The sequence below is a fragment of the Argopecten irradians genome, chromosome 10 (genome assembly GCF_041381155.1).
Source record: "Argopecten irradians isolate NY chromosome 10, Ai_NY, whole genome shotgun sequence".
Classification (NCBI taxonomy): domain Eukaryota; kingdom Metazoa; phylum Mollusca; class Bivalvia; order Pectinida; family Pectinidae; genus Argopecten; species Argopecten irradians.
This window is the reverse complement of record NC_091143.1, coordinates 24,087,513-24,105,561: the sequence shown is the minus strand read 5'-3', so window position 1 is coordinate 24,105,561 and position 18,049 is coordinate 24,087,513. Positions and strand designations below refer to the sequence as shown.

At 36.4% G+C, this 18,049-nt stretch overlaps 1 protein-coding gene across 1 annotated transcript in view; it reads left to right on the top strand.

The window, feature by feature from the left end:
- LOC138332616 (focadhesin-like) overlaps positions 1–18,049 on the top strand; it is a 315,742-nt gene that overhangs the window by 216,532 nt on the left and 81,161 nt on the right. Inside the window, exons 6-7 of the mRNA XM_069280615.1 lie at positions 10,356–10,457; positions 11,284–11,479. Coding sequence (XP_069136716.1) covers positions 10,356–10,457; positions 11,284–11,479 — 298 coding nt within the window. The remainder of the gene's footprint in view (positions 1–10,355; positions 10,458–11,283; positions 11,480–18,049) is intronic.

Here is an 18,049-nt window from a genome sequence, read left to right as displayed (position 1 = left end):
GGATAAAGATGTAGAGGTCAGATTAGGTTGAAGGTGTAGAGGTCAGATTAGGTTGAAGGTGTAGAGGTCAGATTAGGGTGAAGGTGTAGAGGTCAGACTAGGATAAAGATGTAGAGGTCAGATTAGGTTGAAGGTGTAGAGGTCAGATTAGGGTGAAAGTGTAGAGGTCAGATTAGAATAAAGATGTAGAGGTCAGATTAGGGTGAAAGTGTAGAGGTCAGATTAGGTTGAAGGTGTAGAGGTCAGATTAGGTTGAAGGTGTAAAGGTCAGATTAGGGTGAAGGTGTAGATGTCAGATTAGGATAAAGATGTAGAGGTCAGATTAGGTTAAGGGGTGGAGGTCAGATTAGGTTGAAGGTGTAGAGGTCAGATTAGGGTGAAGGTGTAGAGGTCAGATTAGGTTGAAGGTGTAGAGGTCAGATTAGGGTGAAGGTGTAGAGGTCCGATTAGGGTGAAGGTGTAGAGGTCAGATTAGGTTGAAGGTGTAGAGGTCAGATTAGGATAAAGATGTAGAAGTCATATTAGGGTGAAAGTGTAGAGGTCAGATTAGGTTAAAGGTGTAGATGTCAGATTAGGATAAAGATGTAGAGGTCAGATTAGGTTGAAGGTGTGGAGGTCAGATTAGGTTGAAGGTGTAGAGGTCTGATTAGGTTGAAGGTGTAGAGGTCCGATTAGGGTGAAGGTGTAGAGGTCAGATTAGGTTGAAGGTGTAGAGGTCAGATTAGGATAAAGATGTAGAAGTCATATTAGGGTGAAAGTGTAGAGGTCAGATTAGGTTGAAGGTGTAGAGGTCAGATTAGGTTGAAGGTGTAGAGGTCAGATTAGGTTGAGTGTAGAGGTCAGATTAGGTTGAAGGTGTAGAGGTCAGATTAGGGTGAAGGTGTAGAGGTCAGATTAGGATAAAGATGTAGAGGTCAGATTAGGGTGAAGGTGTAGAGGTCAGATTAGGGTGAAGGTGTAGAGGTCAGATTAGGGTGAAGGTGTAGAGGTCAGATTAGGTTGAAGTTGTGGAGGTCAGATTAGGTTGAAGGTGTAGAGGTCAGATTAGGGTGAAGGTGTAGAGGTCAGACTAGGATAAAGATGTAGAGGTCAGATTAGGTTGAAGGTGTAGAGGTCAGATTAGGGTGAAAGTGTAGAGGTCAGATTAGAATAAAGATGTAGAGGTCAGATTAGGGTGAAAGTGTAGAGGTCAGATTAGGTTGAAGGTGTAGAGGTCATATTAGGTTGAAGGTGTAGAGGTCAGATTAGGATGAAGGTCTAGGGGTCAGAAAGTGTAGGGAACAGGTGAAGGTGTAGAGGTCAAATTAGGGTGAACGTGTAGAGGTCAGATTAGGTTGAAGGTGTAGAGGTCAGATTAGGATAAAGATGTAGAAGTCATATTAGGGTGAAAGTGTAGAGGTCAGATTAGGTTGAAGGTGTAGAGGTCAGATTAGGATAAAGATGTAGAGGTCAGATTAGGTTGAAGGTGTGGAGGTAAGATTAGGTTGAAGGTGTAGAGGTCAGATTAGGGTGAAGGTGTAGAGGTCAGATCAGGATAAAGATGTAGATGTCAGATTAGGTTGAAGGTGTAAAGGTCAGATTAGGGTGAAGGTGTAGAGATCAGATTATGATAAAGATGTAGAGGTCAGATTAGGGTGAAGGTGTAGAGGTCAGATTAGGTTGAAGGTGTAGAGGTCAGATTAGGATAAAGATGTAGAGGTCAGATTAGGTTGAAGGTGTGGAGGTCAGATTAGGGTGAAGGTGTAGAGGTCAGATTAGGATGAAGGTGTAGAGGTCAGATTAGGTTGAAGGTGTAGAGGTCAGATTAGTATAAAGATGTAGAGGTCAGATTAGGGTGAAGGTGTAGAGGTCAGATTAGTATAAAGATGTAGAGGTCCGATTAGGGTGAAGGTGTAGAGGTCAGATGAGGGTGAAGGTGTAGAGGTCAGATTAGGATAAAGATGTAGAAGTCATATTAGGGTGAAAGTGTAGAGGTCAGATTAGGTTAAAGGTGTAGATGTCAGATTAGGATAAAGATGTAGAGGTCAGATTAGGTTGAAGGTGTGGAGGTCAGATTAGGTTGAAGGTGTAGAGGTCCGATTAGGTTGAAGGTGTAGAGGTCAGATTAGGGTGAAGGTGTAGAGGTCAGATTAGGTTGAAGGTGTAGAGGTCAGATTAGGATAAAGATGTAGAAGTCATATTAGGGTGAAAGTGTAGAGGTCAGATTAGGTTGAAGGTGTAGAGGTCAGATTAGGTTGAGTGTAGAGGTCAGATTAGGTTGAAGGTGTAGAGGTCAGATTAGGGTGAAGGTGTAGAGGTCAGATTAGGATAAAGATGTAGAGGTCAGATTAGGGTGAAGGTGTAGAGGTCAGATTAGGGTGAAGGTGTAGAGGTCAGATTAGGGTGAAGGTGTAGAGGTCAGATTAGGATAAAGATGTAGAGGTCAGATTAGGTTGAAGGTGTAGAGGTCAGATTAGGTTGAAGGTGTAGAGGTCAGATTAGGGTGAAGGTGTAGAGGTCAGACTAGGATAAAGATGTAGAGGTCAGATTAGGTTGAAGGTGTAGAGGTCAGATTAGGGTGAAAGTGTAGAGGTCAGATTAGAATAAAGATGTAGAGGTCAGATTAGGGTGAAAGTGTAGAGGTCAGATTAGGTTGAAGGTGTAGAGGTCATATTAGGTTGAAGGTGTAGAGGTCAGATTAGGTTGAAGGTGTAGAGGTCAGATTAGGATGAAGGTCTAGGGGTCAGAAAGTGTAGGGAACAGGTGAAGGTGTAGAGGTCAAATTAGGGTGAACGTGTAGAGGTCAGATTAGGTTGAAGGTGTAGAGGTCAGATTAGGATAAAGATGTAGAAGTCATATTAGGGTGAAAGTGTAGAGGTCAGATTAGGGTGAAGGTGTAGAGGTCATATTAGGATAAAGATGTAGAGGTCAGATTAGGTTGAAGGTGTGGAGGTCAGATTAGGTTGAAGGTGTAGAGGTCAGATTAGGGTGAAGGTGTAGAGGTCAGATTAGGATAAAGATGTAGAGGTCAGATTAGGTTGAAGGTGTAGAGGTCAGATAAGGGTGAAGGTGTAGAGATCAGATTATGATAAAGATGTAGAGGTCAGATTAGGGTGAAGGTGTAGAGGTCAGATTAGGATAAAGATGTAGAGGTCAGATTAGGATAAAGATGTAGAGGTCAGATTAGGTTGAAGGTGTGGAGGTCAGATTAGGTTGAAGGTGTAGAGGTCAGATTAGGGTGAAGGTGTAGAGGTCAGATTAGAATAAAGATGTAGAGGTCAGATTAGGATAAAGATGTAGAGGTCAGATTAGGGTGAAGGTGTAGAGGTCAGATTAGGATAAAGATGTAGAGGTCAGATTAGGGTGAAGGTGTAGAGGTCAGATTAGGGTGAAGGTGTAGAGGTCAGATTAGGATAAAGATGTAGAGGTCAGATTAGGGTGAAGGTGTAGAGGTCAGATTAGGGTGAAGGTGTAGAGGTCAGATTAGGGTGAAGGTGTAGAGGTCAGATTAGGGTGAAGGTGTAGAGGTCAGATTAGGGTGAAGGTGTAGAGGTCAGATTAGGGTGAAGGTGTAGAGATCAGATTAGGGTGAAGGTGTAGAGGTCAGATTAGGGTGAAGGTGTAGAGGTCAGATTAGGGTGAAGGTGTAGAGGTCAGATTAGGGTGAAGGTGTAGAGGTCAGATTAGGGTGAAGGTGTAGAGGTCAGATTAGGGTGAAGGTGTAGAGGTCAGATTAGGGTGAAGGTTTAGAGGTCAGATTAGGGTGAAGGTGTAGGGGTCAGATTAGGGTGAAGGTTGCTGTATGGTTAGGATAGGATGAAGGTATAGAAGATGTGGCTATTAAGATTGTTTGCTGTTATGCAGACTTCATGTGAAAAATGCCCTATGTATAGTCAAGAATTTCAAAGGAAAAAGATGGGACAAGCAGTGAAAAGTCTTTCCTTCCTTTGACTGACATAAATCATTCAATGTTGGACACATTCTGGGATCTCTGAATGGTTTTTTGTTATTTTCATTCACAAATCAGCAAATAACATTAGGATAAAGCAACAAAAGATAGCTGTGGGTAAATCATTGGCAAAATAGTCCCAGAGATAGACATATGGCATTGATGTTGATATAATATAGAGGAAACATCCTCGTCTGTCAATGTTAATATAATTACCATGTGTATTGACATGGTTAGAGCACCTGTTAGCTGGTGATCAGTCAGCCGTAACACAGTTTAATTAGATTCTAGGTGGTAATGTTAATGACTGGTCCAAGGTTTATCCGATTAACCTTGATTGAGTAGCTAATTTAGCCATTATATATTAAGCATGGAGGTACAGATGCATAGCTTGTGCAAAAAAATACTTTAACAGATCTGATGTAGTTCGGTTATTTTATCTTTTCAAAAGGAGACCAAGTCAAACTGATAATAATTATTTAAAAACAAAAAACAAAATGAGATAATTAAGTTTCCTGTTGTTTAATTTACAAAATATGTTTTTACCTGAATACCAATAGAAATGTAATCTAGGATTCATAAACACACATAGGCTGTATGCTGTAAATAGGATTCAGTGAATCAAGTTGTAGATAGTGTCAGTGATTTCTATGGCAAAGCTAAACAAGAGTGACTGCTGAAGTCGACAGATAACTGGACGAATATTTACAGGTGTAAAAACCAGGAGCGTGTTCAGGTGCGTTACTGACAGCTGTAAAGGCAATCTCTAGTCTGATGACAATTTCCTTATAGCCACTCGGAGATTTTTGTTTCCTTATCTAAATACTTACTTTAACATATCTTGATAAAAAGTCTTTAGATTGACACAGATGTAAATTTTCAACTTTGAGTATCATGTTCTGAATGTAGAACTAGAAAGTGTTGTAGAAGATGTATGACTGAAAACATTGGTCTGCAGTAGATATAGTGATAACTTTTCTTATACAAACATTAACTTGCTCTCTGTTCTGGAGAGAGTGATTTTCCAGCAAATGTAGCATTCTGATTTATCTGGTAAAAAAGAACACAGGCAGAAAGTTTGGTGTTTATGTTCTGTCAGGAATTGTGTGCCAGGCAGGTAGTTTACACAGACAAGTTTCAACTATACCAGGTTCTGGATTGCTGCATATTTATCATAAAATCATGTGTTTGTCACCTTCACAGCTATATAAGGCTGGTTGGCTGAGTGGTAAGGTGTACAGACTTACTACCACGACACCTTCACAGCTATAGGCCAATTGGCTGAGTTGTTAAAGTTGTATGGTCTATAACTTTCGCTCTTTTGGTCATAGTGAAAACTGTTTAAGTGTTATACATGTTTTTCTCCGTCTGCCTGAGGTTTAAACTTTCTAATTTTACCACTTTTTATAAAGTTGCAGCACTGGAAGTATCTTTAATTATAAAAGTATAAAAGCAAAGAAAATAATGCTCGCACATTACAATATTTGATACACACAACATTTTACGGTAATGTGTAAATTGGATGTTTCAAATACTCAATCTGTGGACATATACTAGCATGATTTGCTCATATAGGCCAGAAGGAAAACGTAAACAAACACATGTGTGCTTACGCTAGTTACCTGGCTCATCACGTGCAGGTCGTGTCGAACGTCAGTCACGTGATACGATTAGGAATCCGACAAAACCCGAAGTCACTGAACATGGTGGTGATTGAAGGCGCTTTATTCAAAACCAGGAACATATGATTCCTAGATTTCGGCTCTCTTATAGGTCGACATATGCTTTTGGGGAGCTAAATCATCAAGTTACATGTCAATGTTTAAATATCAAATGTTTAAGTTACATATCGTTACAGTGAAATTAGCAGCAATACAACTTTAAGGTGTTCAGGCTTACTACCACAACACCTTTACAGCTATAGGCCGATTGGCTGAGTGGTTAAGGTGTCCAGACTTACTATCTCAACAGCTTCACAGCTATAGGCTGATTGGCTGAGTGGTTAAGGTGTCCAGACTTACTACCACAACACCTTCACAGCTATAGGCTGATTGGCTGAGTGGTTAAGGTGTCCAGACTTACTATCACAACACCTTCACAGCTATAGGCGGATTGGCTGAGTGGTTAAGGTGTTCAGACTTACTACCACAACACCTTCACCGATTGGCTGAGTGGTTAAGGTGTCCAGACTTACTACCACAACACCTTCACAGCTATAGGCGGATTGGCTGAGTGGTTAAGGTGTTCAGACTTACTACCACAACACCTTCACCGATTAGCTGAGTGGTTAAGGTGTCCAGACTTACTACCACAACACCTTCACAGCTATAGGCTGATTGGCTGAGTGGTTAAGGTGTTCAGACTTACTACCACAACACCTTCACAGCTATAGGCTGATTGGCTGAGTGGTTAAGGTGTCCAGACTTACTATCACAACACCTTCACAGCTATAGGCTGATTGGCTGAGTGGTTAAGGTGTTCAGACTTACTACCACAACACCTTCACAGCTATAGGCTGATTGGCTGAGTGGTTAAGGTGTTCAGACTTACTACCACAACACCTTCACAGCTATAGGCTATATGTCAGAACACATTGACACTACAGCCATCTCCCTCCGTTAACAATTTTTGTTATCACAATTTTTCAGGAAGTACTGAAAGGATCTGTCGCAAATTTTATGTGCAGGTTCCCCTAGGGTCTAGTGTTGCATATTGCATTTTGATTTCAATTCACTGGTGAACAAGATGGCCGACGGGACGCCATCTTGGATTTTGACAATTGAATTGTGTTTCCACTATTTTTCAGGAAGTACTGAAAGAATATGTCTCAAATTTCATGTGCAAGTTCCCCTAGGGTTCTATTTGTGCATATTGCATTTTTGGACCGATTGGTGAACAAGATGGCCGACAGGTGGCCATCTTGGATTTTGACAATTGAAGTTTGTTTCCGGTATTTTTCAGAAAGTACTGAAGGGATCTGTGTCAAATTTAATGTGCAGGTTCCCCTAGGGGTCTAGTTGTGCATATTGCGTTTTTGGACCAATTGGTGAACAAGATGGCTGACAGGACGCCATCTAGGATTTCGATAGTTGAAGTTAGTTATCGCTATATTATTCAGAAAGTACTTACAGGATCTGTCTCAAATTTCATATGTAGTATGTAATAAAAGTTTGAAAAGCAGAGAAAAGATCCCTCTTTCTGTTGTCAGATGTAGATCATTCTTTGGTGGTCGCCAAGATTCCTCTGGGATCTCTTGTCTGTGTATAATTCAAAGTTATATGTCTGTGTGAAATCGACTGAAGACGACAACCTTTTGGAACATTTAACATGTTTTATTCTTACAGTTAAATGGAATGCAAAAGTTCAAGTTGATATTATATCCTAGCTTTAAGCATTAGAGAAGACATTAAACCTAATCAGTCTTAGCAGGTTGATGGAAACCTGAAGAAAAGTTTCTGGTAAAGTAAAGAGGGCCAGATAACTGGTACAAGGTTAACATTGATGTGATTCCTCTATGGTATCTTAGTTTTATGGTTAAAATCTATGGATGACAAACTATAGCGTATATGGTTAAAATTTATGGGTGACAAACCAGAGTGTATAGGGTTAGAATCTATGGATGACAAACCATAATGTATATGGTTAAAATCTATGGATGACAAACTATAGTGTATATGGTTAAAATTTATGGATGACAAACTATAGTGTATATGGTTAAAATCTATGGATGACAAACTATAGTGTATATGGTTAAAATCTATGGTTGACAAACTATAGTGTATATGGTTAGAATCTATGGCTGACAAACTAGAGTGTACATGGTTAGAATCATTGGATGACAAACTATAGCATATATGGTTAAGATTTATGGGTGACAAACTATAGTGTATATGGTCAAAATTTATGGGTGACAAACCAGAGTGTATAGGGTTAGAATCTATGGATGACAAACCATAATGTATAATGGTTAAAATCTATGAATGACTAACTATAGTTTACATGGTTAGAATCTTTGGATGACAAACTAAAGTGTACATGTATATGGTTAAAATCTATGGATGACAAACTATAGTGTATATGGTTAAAATCTATGGATGACATACTATAGTTTACATGTATATGGTTGAAATATATGGATGACAAACTAAAGTGTACATGGTTAAAATCTATGGATGACAAACCATAGTGTATATGGTTAAGATATATGGGTGAGTTATACAACCATATGTTTGAAATCTAAGAGTGATTTTTGTAAACCATAGTGTATATGGTTAAAATATGTGAGTAATTTATACAAACCATAGTATATATGATTAAAATCTATTGGCGATTTATACAAACTATGTTGTATATGGTTCAAATCTATGGGTGATTTATACAAACTATAATGTTTAAGGTCTATATGAAGAAGTCAAAAGAGACATGTATAATATAAAAGAGTAGAACATGATTAACCTTTAAGCAAACAAAGGTCAAAGATCAAATCTTACCAAGGTTTGATTGTGATGTTCAGATGAATGATACAATAGAAACCGTTGAAATGGCCGATATATTTGGTAACATGAAACACTATCTGTTGGTTTTCTGACTGAAATGATGGCAGAAATGTTGAGAAAGTGTATTAAATATTAAACACCTGTGAATCTGATCTCTACCTAGAACCTGTAGATAGATATACCAGGTATTCAGATTGTCCATCAAAACAAGGTTATCGCTACATCATTGATTTTAAGCTGAAGTAAATTTTGATGAGGATTTGCTTTGAACAAAATATCCTTGTACCCAAGCTATAATAACAGCATGATCCACAAGAAGGTCAAAATTTCAGCCATTAAAAACAAATATTAATTCCAAACATTAAGTGTCACTACATGTGGGGAGTTCGCAGGCCCCGGTAGCTAGATAGGCCTCCTAATCAGATAAAGGGAGATCATTCTAATTGAGCTGGTTCTTCTAAAACGATTGGTCTGGGTCATAACTTCTATTTACCATGATAGTTCATGGTCAACTTATAATATTTCAATTTTCACTGATGTTGGACTCAACTAAACTACCTAAAAAAAACTGTTTCATTTGTTCATGAACTTGGGTATCTTAACATCGGTTTCCACAACAAGACCTACGTTTTGCCTAAGAAGGCATAATTTCCTACTAGCCTAGGCCTAGATCTTAACAGCAATGATTTTTAAAAAAGTGCAAATATACAGATACGTACAGATTTCTACAATTTTAAAAATATTTTTATGAACTCTCATTTTTTTAGCATTAGTTTTTTTTTTGCACACGTCAGCAAAGTAGAAGTGAGACGTGTACTTTTTTTTGTGTGTGTGATTTTTTTTTTTATTGGGTCTATCGGATCCATTTGTGTCCTTTTATCATTTTAATGACTCTTGTATATTGTTCAAGTTAAGCAACATTGCCTACTGAAGAAGAATAAAATGTACCATGTCCCTGTGTGATGTGTGTCGAAACTACGTTAGAACGTTTCTGTTACAAACAAATGATGAAGCCTAAACGTCAACATAAAAGTCAATGAGTGTTGATTTACCTTTAATCAGTTATTTAACTTGTATCAATGCTAAAGGTTACATAAACCACTAGAACCTTTCCAGTCCACGTTACAGTGATTCCTCTTTTTGGAATCAAAGCGGGAGACAATTGTATCACATACTCTAGACATTATCATTCTGCAGCTACTGCAGACAGTTTTTGCAATCATTTCTAAATCTTTTGAAAATGATTGATGTTTCATCAGGATTACATTGATAATACAATTGTTTCTAAATAATTGTATGACAAAATGTAATATTTGTTCTATTTATTTTAGTTAGTTGTATTCTAATTAGGAACTAATTTCTTACGTCTCTCCTTGTTGCACAAACCCACAGACTCGCAAAACTTTTTAATACAAATTTAAAAAAAATCTAATATGATTGAATTGAAATATAAGGATTGAATCTTGCTTTGGTCAATTTCATGGGGTGATGAATTGAGTTGCTCTTGAAACAAATTCAACATAAACTTGACCAAAGCAAGATTGAATCTTATAAATAAAGTATGATTGTTTCGTGTAAATTTAATATGTTCTGCAATGTTGCTATAGGTTACAATGATCTTGAATATTAAGTTGATGGGGTTAAATTTCATTTGACTATTCAAACTTTGAAAGATTTAATGTGATTCCATTGTTTCCTTCAATGATTTTCCTTCATCAAGACAAAAATCTGATGATGATTAAAAAAAGCAATAACTCTATAAAGACATTTTCTGATAAAGAAATACTGTAGACAACTTTCTCATCCTGGAATAAATATACATATCCATATAATTATACATATTTGGACACTGGGTTATTTAAATATATTTTATTATCTAGAGTTATTGTCCTTGTTTGTCGTATGATATATGGATTTCAAAATACCTCCAGGAGCCCACCTCACCCCTTCATCACAGTTCTGATGAACAGACCGGAAGCATGGCCACTCCTACAGCACCAGGTGTACTGTCTCTGTTGTCATGGCAACCAAAGGTAATTAAACATGTCTAGACTAAACATTATGCTTAATTACCAAAGATTTTACAGAAACGGGTTAAAATGTCTAGACATAAAGCAGTGCAATAGGTTTTATGATGTAACTGATAGGCAATATTTTCATCTAGTGAAAATGCTATTAGCGAAATTATGTCTGCTTGATTTCCTGGGAAAATGAAGAACCACATATTTCAAAACACTTCATTGAAATATATTTTTTTCTTTAGATATCTGTTGGGGTCATCTGACTTGAAAGCGTCACCCGAAGGTGTAGGATGATTTTATAACATCACGCTTTATTCATTGTTGTGCGCCATGTGTGAACCTTTAATAAAATTACCAATAATGTACTGAAAGGCCCATGGATTAGATATTTAAATAGTAGATAAATGAGCAGAAGATCTAACAAGGTCACTCAGTCAAATATGCTAAAATCTTGAAATAACTCCTGAAGTAAGAGGCCCTGGCCTTTATTAAACATCTACTCCGTATTAGATTTAGAACAGAAGTGTTTGGTGTACAATAACATGAAGGGCAACTTAAAAGTGTGTTCAAATGAGTGACCTTGACCTTAAGCTCTTCAGCTCACCTGCCTGAAGGGGTAATAATGTGGTGTGACATCCATTGTCTGTCCGTTATCAATTATTTTTCCCTTTAAACAACTTTTTCTCAAAAAGTAGGAAGCCTAGCTATAGTCAATGCTGGGTAAAAGGACTACCGGTACCTAGTTTGTTAAAATGAATGACCTTGACCTGTATTCAAGGTCACTGGTCAAAAAGATTAAAAGCTTTGAACAAATTATTGTCTAATTTTCTGTTTTTAGTGTGCGACTGAGTGCGATGGAACTGCTTGCACCCTTCATGAAGTTTGTTTTGTTGGAACCACAGCAAAGTGTCCAATATCAACCAATGAAAACAAGCCTAGAGAGAACATTAATCCAAGTTATAGGCCAAGCAAAGGACCAGGAATCAGCCAAATCAATTTTGTGTTTTCTCACAAAAATTCTTCCTTACTACCAGGTAAACAGGAAAGGTTTTTACATGATTTAAACCATTTATGTCATTAAGTTTCTTCATTATTAGATAAGATTTTTTACCTAATACTTCAGGTAACTGTTTATGGTAAATACTATAGATTTAAAGAAAACAAAACCATCAAAATCTGTCTCTATTTATGTCCACACAAACTCTCCAATCTAGTTTATTTTGCAGCAGAAATTGCGGACAGTCTGATCTGACTGTCCATCTTTCTACATGACTAGTCAGCACCCATGTTAATCAGAAATTGCCCCCTTATCAATAGAGGTATATAGATTTACCGCTGATTCAGAATCCATCTCACAGGAAGTGCTTGTGAAATGGACCAGGTCTTAGTGCAGTGTGGCGAAATGGTACTGGAATAGTTGTTTGTGTCTCCTTATGAAAGAAGATCACAAGTGTCACATCAGGAGGTGATATGGATGATGCTGAAAATATGATCAATTGTATTAGTTCAGGTCTACTAGGTATACTGGCTTCTTCTGCTGCTGAAGGCAGGCAGTGGAAAATTATCATAAGCAAAACATTGTAGATCTATATCAGGTCAAAAATAGGAAAAATGGGATGAGGGAAAGCAAAAGAGAGAAAAACAAACTAAAAGGCAAAAGCTGATAAGATAAATGCATCAGATAAACTTGTTTAATTAAACAAATCAGATAAAAAAATCGATATTTAATAGATTCGTTTTGTGAAAGACTTACAGAAATTCCCTTTTATTTTCAAATTTGTTTATATGCTTCCTCAAGATGTCATTAACAATTGCTTATCATCTCTCAAAGATGCTCAACCGCTGACAAATGGTATTTTTTCACAATCAAAAACAGGAGCAGACGATTTAGTATTTTTCTTCAGTTACAAAAGTTACTTACTTTACACCATTACTACCGTTAAAAAGTTTGAGCTTCTAATTTTAATTCAAGTTCAAAATATGAAAAATAATTAATTGCATTCCGAAAAAATTCTGTGACACTATATCCTATATGGAATGAAGTAATGATTGCGCATGCACCAAAGGCGAAATAAATTATTTTATATTATTTTATATTATAATTAGGCATATATATACACAATTAAACACCAATTATTGTTCAAATGATGAACACCACTTATGCTCTGTCGGCGGTGGAGCATCTTTAAGTTACAGTATTTTTTTCTATGACTTTATTTAGAAAAAGAAAGAAAAAAATGTGATTATATTTTTCAATATCACACTGTTCCCATTGGAGCAGATATATTTTGGAGGAATTTGTAAACTTTTGTAAAATCGATACAATTGCATCAGGGGATAGAAGGAGAGGAAAATTTCACATTGAAGTCGATACATGGATTATAAATTTGAGACCGATATATGTCTCTGGTAAATGTCAACCTAATGCTCCTTGTACTGTTAGATCCGACATTCCGAGGAGTGATCCGCGACAGAGAGTTATTAGATTACGAACAGACAAGTACCCTTCCAGAAATGTTTTATAGTGGGTTATGTAGACACTGTACTGCCGTTTTAAGAATGGAATAGATCAGAATAAATTATGTAATTTCTTCTTTTACTATAGGAGATTTCAGAAAAGATGGCGTGACGTCACAGAAAGTTGACATCCGGGTCCTCAAAGGTACAAACACAGTATGGCGACTAATAAAAACAATAACAGACACGTACATCCCTGCTACACAATCGATACTTTGACAAAAGTATACACATTCATACTTGCAAATTCCGATTTTAAAATTGTTTCTTATTGTTTCAGAGGTTACAGACATTTACATTTTTATATTTACAATTGTTTATTGCTAAATATATTTATGTAGATATAGTGTTGAAGCCAGCTTGCGAAGCGGTGTCGGGCCGTCACAGTACCCATTTTTTCTTCACAGGTAGAAATCCATGTTGTGAAAAAGTTATGAATGGATAATTGATTTTATTGTGTAATGTTTCTGTTATACATGAAAAAGCTGTTCACAACACTATTAAATATAACGAAATGTGAACCACCTTGCCAGACCACGGCCGCTCGTGCATGGTTTCGCTGGCAGATCACCTCAGGCCACAGCCCATAGTTGGGAATTTAATAATATAAATACGTAATTACCAACACATATCTCAATAAGTACTTGTAAAAGATATATGTTTCGTTCTTTACCATGTATATCTTGTTTTAAAGGAATGCTATAAACCACTGTGTTACACTTATATGCAGATCTACTATACGCAATGTACTTGTTTACGTAAAGTATGGCTGCCGATCGCGATATCTCGAAAAATAAAATAGTGAAATCGTTCAGTTTTAATGCTGTAAAGTTTATTTTTTAAATTCAGTCGCTTTTATTCCATGGGCTGTTAAGTGAAGTCTCAAATTCGAGTGATTTTACTTTTAAATAATTCGAATACATGTTAGATAGACTACATTTAGATTTATGAATACAGATCGTAATAATGTAAATGCCGACCACAACACATTGCGCACGGCTTCGAAAATCCTAAAATACTAAAAGTTTTGTTTAAAAATATGATAAAAAGTAACTATAGACTGATTCATTTGTATGTCATAAACTAAATTCCAATATTTCTGACGAAAAAGTTATCCAGAATACGTAATTTTGTGACTCTGAAAAAGGACGAAATTCGAGATCTCGGCAGCACTGTACGTAATGGCTGCCGTGCGCTTGGGGTAATCTACGAAAGCAAACTTGGTCATAATCACACATCGTAAGGTGTTTTACCAAGTAAGACTAAGAAAACAGTAATCGCTTATTAAAATTTCAGTACGATATTTGCGGAACTTGGAATTTAATTTGTAATTTCAAGCTCATATTTGCAATATTCTGTCAATGTTATACATAGGCCTAATGGCCGCCGTGTTTTTTCTCGTGTCGGTCGAAAATAGAGTATAAACATCGTAAAATATATGAATACCATATGTTTATATCTATATAGTATTGTTACATATTTTTATTTACACCTTTTGCAATTAAGATAAAGCAACAATTCTCGGATTGTCGTACTATTAATTACAATAAAATGTAAACAAACATCGAAGCGGCTGTGTTCCCACCAGTACAGATATACGGAGTTGTACCTTTGAGCGCCTGGATGTACCTTTGTGTGACGTCATCGCCATCTTTTCTGAAATCTCCTATAGGTAGATAGAATATAGAAGGTTCTACGTTGATATTATGTCTTTCACCAGGTAGATAGAAATTGTAGAAGGTTCTACATTGATATTAGGTCTTTTACCAGGTAGATAGAATACAGAAGGTTCTACATTGATATTAGGTCTTTTACCAGGTAGATAGAATATAGAAGGTTCTACATTGATATTAGGTCTTACCAGGTAGATAGAATACAGAAGGTTCTACATTGATATTAGGTCTTTTACCAGGTAGATAGAATATAGAAGGTTCTACATTGATATTAGGTCTTTTACCAGGTAGATAGAATATAGAAGGTTCTACATTGATATTAGGTTTTTACTAGATAGAATATAGAAGGTTCTACATTGATATTAGGTCTTTTACCAGGTAGATAGAATAAGAAGGTTCTACATTGATATTAGGTCTTTTACCAGGTAGATAGAATATAGAAGGTTCTACATTGATATTAGGTCTTTTACTAGGAGATAGAATATGAAGGTTCTACTTGTATTAGGTCTTTTACCACTGTTGCAGGTAGATAGAATATAGAAGGTTCTACATTGATATTAGGTCTTTTACCAGGTAGATAGAATATAGAAGGTTCTACATTGATATTAGGTCTTTTACCAGGTAGATAGAATACAGAAGGTTCTACATTGATATTAGGTCTTTTACCAGGTAGATAGAATATAGAAGGTTCTACATTGATATTAGGTCTTTTACCAGGTAGATAGAATATAGAAGGTTCTACATTGATATTAGGTCTTTTACCAGGTAGATAGAATATAGAAGGTTCTACATTGATATTAGGTCTTTTACCAGGTAGATAGAATATAGAAGGTTCTACATTGATATTAGGTCTTTTACCAGGTAGATAGAATATAGAAGGTTCTACATTGATATTAGGTCTTTTACCAGGTAGATAGAATATAGAAGGTTCTACATTGATATTAGGTCTTTTACCAGGTAGATAGAATATAGAAGGTTTACATTGATATTAGGTTTTTAAAAAGTTACATTATATTAGGTCTTTTAGGTATAGATAGATATAGAAGGTTCTACATTGATATTAGGTCTTTTACCAGGTAGATAGAATATAGAAGGTTCTACATTGATATTAGGTCTTTTACTAGGTAGATAGAATATAGAAGGTTCTACATTGATATTAGTCTTTTACCAGGTAGATAGAATATAGAAGGTTCTACATTGATATTAGGTCTTTTACCAGGTAGATAGAATATAGAAGTTCAATTGATATTAGGTCTTTACATATGATATTAGGTTTTACTAGTTAGATACTAGAATATTGAAGGTTCTACATTGATATTAGGTCTTTTACTACTTAGATACTAGAATATAGAAGGTTCTACATTGATATTAGGTCTTTTATCAGGTAGATAGGATATAGAAGGTTCTACATTGATATTAGGTCTTTTACCAGGTAGATAGAATATAGAAGGTTCTACATTGATATTAGGTCTTTTACTACTTAGATACTAGAATATAGAAGGTTCTACATTGATATTAGGTCTTTTATCAGGTAGATAGGATATAAGAAGGTTCTACATTGATATTAGGTCTTTTACCAGGTAGATAGAATATAGAAGGTTCTACATTGATATTAGGTATTTTACCAAGTAGATAGAATATAGAAGGTTGTACATCGATATTAGGTCTTTTACCAGGTAGATAGAATATAGAAGGTTCTACATTGATATTAGGTCTTTTACTAGGAAGATAGAATATAGAAGGTTCTACATTGATATTAGGTCTTTTTCCAGGTAGACTGTCAGAAGGTTCTACATTGATATTAGGTCTTTTACTAGTTAGATACTAGAATATAGAAGGTTCTACATTGATATTAGGTCTTTTACTAGTTAGATACTAGAATATAGAAGGTTCTACATTGATATTAGGTCTTTTATCAGGTAGATAGAATATAGAAGGTTCTACATTGATATTAGGTCTTTTACCAGGTAGATAGAATATAGAAGGTTCTACATTGATATTAGGTCTTTTACCAGGTAGATAGAATATAGAAGGTTCTACATTGATATTAGGTCTTTTACCAGGTAGATAGAATATGGAAGGTTCTATATTGGTATTAGGTCTTTTACCAGGTAGATAGAATATAGAAGGTTCTACATTAAATATAGGTCTAGAGCTGTCATTAAAGCAATGTGACCTGTTTGTTATTTGTATAAAACAACAGCAGATCGATAAAAGCAATATGTAATAAAAGATGTTCAGAGTTCCACCTGTATTAGTAACACCTGATAACTGATCATCAATCATAACAATGCTCATTCAATGAATGATTTCTTCTGCCTCCATTGTTAAAAAAAATCGCATGATTTCCTACATTGGAAAACAAAGCTGGGCTGTACTTATCTGTGAGATATCGGTCATTTTTTCCACTATTAAAATCTTGAGCCACTCCCAACAGGGTCAGCTACAGCATGTTATTTTTGTTTGTGGGTGTTGTTATTGTATTAATAGAAGTGAGACATGTCCAGTACACCCAATCATTAAATAGTATGTAGGCTTTAAAACACTTCTTGTAAGATTATATAACTCACCCAGGTAAGGTTATAACAATGGAACTGATCATTGCACTGATTTGAAGCTTTGATTGTGGTAGATTAATAGAACATTGGTTTGTTAAGTAAATGTGGATATATCCCATACTTGATAGGGGTTACCCTGCGGTAGCTAGGGAAAACATATCTATTTCTCCCATACTTGACAGGGGTTACCCTGCGGTAGCTAGGGAAAACATATCTATTTCTCCCATACTTGACAGGGGTTACCCTGCGGTAGCTAGGGAAAACATATCTATTTCTCCCATACTTGACAGGGGTTACCCTGCGGTAGCTAGGGAAAACATATCTATTTCTCCCATACTTGACAGGGGTTACCCTGCGGTAGCTAGGGAAAACATATCTATTTCTCCCATACTTGACAGGGGTTACCCTGCGGTAGCTAGGGAAAACATATCTATTTCTCCCATACTTGACAGTGGTTACCCTGCGATAGCTAGGGAAAACATATCTATTTCTCCCATACTTGACAGGGGTTACCCTGCGGTAGCTAGGAAAAAGATATCTATTTCTCCCATACTTGACAGGGGTTACCCTGCGGTAGCTAGGGAAAACATATCTATTTCTCCCATACTTGACAGGGGTTACCCTGCGGTAGCTAGGGAAAACATATCTATTTCTCCCATACTTGACAGGGGTTACCCTGCGGTAGCTAGGGAAAACATATCTATTTCTCCCATACTTGACAGGGGTTTACCCTGCGGTAGCTAGGGAAAACATATCTATTTCTCCCATACTTGATAGGGGTTACCCTGCGGTAGCTAGGAAAAGGTTATCTATTTCTCCCATACTTGACAGGGGTTACCCTGCGGTAGCTAGGGAA